The sequence below is a fragment of the Acytostelium subglobosum genome, assembly GCF_000787575.1.
Source record: "Acytostelium subglobosum LB1 DNA, scaffold: scaffold11, whole genome shotgun sequence".
Classification (NCBI taxonomy): Eukaryota; Evosea; class Eumycetozoa; order Acytosteliales; family Acytosteliaceae; genus Acytostelium; species Acytostelium subglobosum.
This window is the reverse complement of record NW_012236522.1, coordinates 1,039,432-1,041,141: the sequence shown is the minus strand read 5'-3', so window position 1 is coordinate 1,041,141 and position 1,710 is coordinate 1,039,432. Positions and strand designations below refer to the sequence as shown.

The 1,710-nt window shown below is 45.8% G+C and overlaps 1 protein-coding gene across 1 annotated transcript; it reads right to left on the bottom strand.

Moving 5' to 3' along the window:
* Nucleotides 1-889: 889 nt before the first annotated feature.
* SAMD00019534_062990 (hypothetical protein) lies at nt 890-1,630 on the bottom strand (the record flags this gene model as incomplete). The annotated part of the gene is made up of 1 exon (XM_012898897.1): nt 890-1,630. The coding sequence occupies one exon, from the start codon at nt 1,628-1,630 to the stop codon at nt 890-892; it is 741 nt and encodes a 246-aa protein (XP_012754351.1).
* Nucleotides 1,631-1,710: the final 80 nt, after the last annotated feature.

Here is a 1,710-nt window from a genome sequence, read left to right as displayed (position 1 = left end):
ACAAGCAGCGAGTAGCGACGGACAAGGGCAAGATGACAGCCACCCAGAGTAAGGCGACACAAACAACAACAACAACTACTACAACAAAGAAAAGTGCTAATAAACATTGATATGAGTGGTGACAATGATCAGTCTGGTGGTGTTATGTATACTTATGTTGAATCATATCTATATTACATAACTCGACATTAACTATGTCTTCTACGTGTAGATAATAAATAATGTTTGTTTAGAGTGATTGTGTGAATGTGTGAAGTTGCTCAGCTTGTTGTATGTGGCGCCAGAGTGGGGTTGGGGTCATTTGTGGACCAATGTTTTGCCTTTTATGGTCAAAATATACCCTCAGACATCGCTGAAGTGCGTCAACCACTTATTGATCAGGATGTTCGCAATGGTAAGTCTTTCTTGTGTCATAGACCGGGCGGGCTGGGGCTGCGGTGAGATTGGACTGAGTGAGTAGTGTGAGAGCATACACACCACAGTTGAAACTATCCCATTGTCTTGTATGGCCTTCAGGACGTTCGATGGTGGAGATGGCAAATATTGGAGGATCAGCTTGTATATATGCTTATCCATCTCGGCTTTGATTGTGGGATGCAGCAGGGCGCAGTTACCATCGGTCCAATAGTACAGAAATGAAGGAATAATCTCCAGGACCTTTTTAAATGACTCGGACGGTGGTGCTTTGTACGAATCAAGATACTTGATTCCAGTGTTATCGATAACAGCCATCACCCAATGATTCTTGCCAATGTTAATCGGAATCAACAAACGAGTTGCTGACATAAGACTGGCAGTGTACTGACGTCCCAACCTGAGCAATCTCTGATCACTGTTGTGCTTGGCGTGCTCTTTGGTTTTGATCATGGGAAGGATCTTGCCAAAGACATCAAACTGGTAACTGTTGAGTAAACATTGACTCTGACCAGAGTGTTTGAAGATAGTCGTTGATGGTTGTGTCATTGAGCCAATAGATTGTGCCATCCGTTGATGAGATGAGCCTCGTCTTCTTTTGATTGTCTTCATTCTTAGATTGAATGGATGCCTCTGTTGCCTCAACAGTGCCGACATCTGTGATGATTAGTCTCTTAAGTGCAATAAGTTGAAAATCTTGGAGTTCTGCTCCCTTTGCGAACTCCAACAGGTCTGCGCCATATTGGACCAGTCTGGCGGGGTTGGGCTGATTAGTCGCCAGTGTGGGACGGCTTGGTGGTGGTCCTGTGTTTGTTGGTTTGCCATCACGCTTGATAGATTCAATCATGTCGGTATCAATAATATCATTATTGGGCTTCGCTTGTGTCATGTCGCGTCGTTTCTGAACAACCAACGAGGGTAGTTTTGGGATTGACATGTCCAATGTCTCCAGTCGGACCTTGGGGATGAGCTTGGAGCTCAGGATAAAGTTGTCTGGGAGCCTGGGATAGTTTGAGAGTAAGGCCTTGAGCTCTCGCTTTCTCTTCTCTGCCAACTCCTTCCTGGGTTTCTTCTTAGGCTCACTCGCGGTGCCAGTTGGGCCCTTGGCCTTGGGATCGATCACCAGTTGATGGAACCGCCTCTCCATTTGCTCCACTGCGTCTTCATCGTTGGACATGAATGATGTCTCCCAATAGTTGAAGCCTTCTTCGCACATAGAGTACATATGACAGGAATTCCTTCAAGAGGGACAAACTTATTGAAGTATGAAGACTCGTCGTTGGGGGGGGGGGGGGG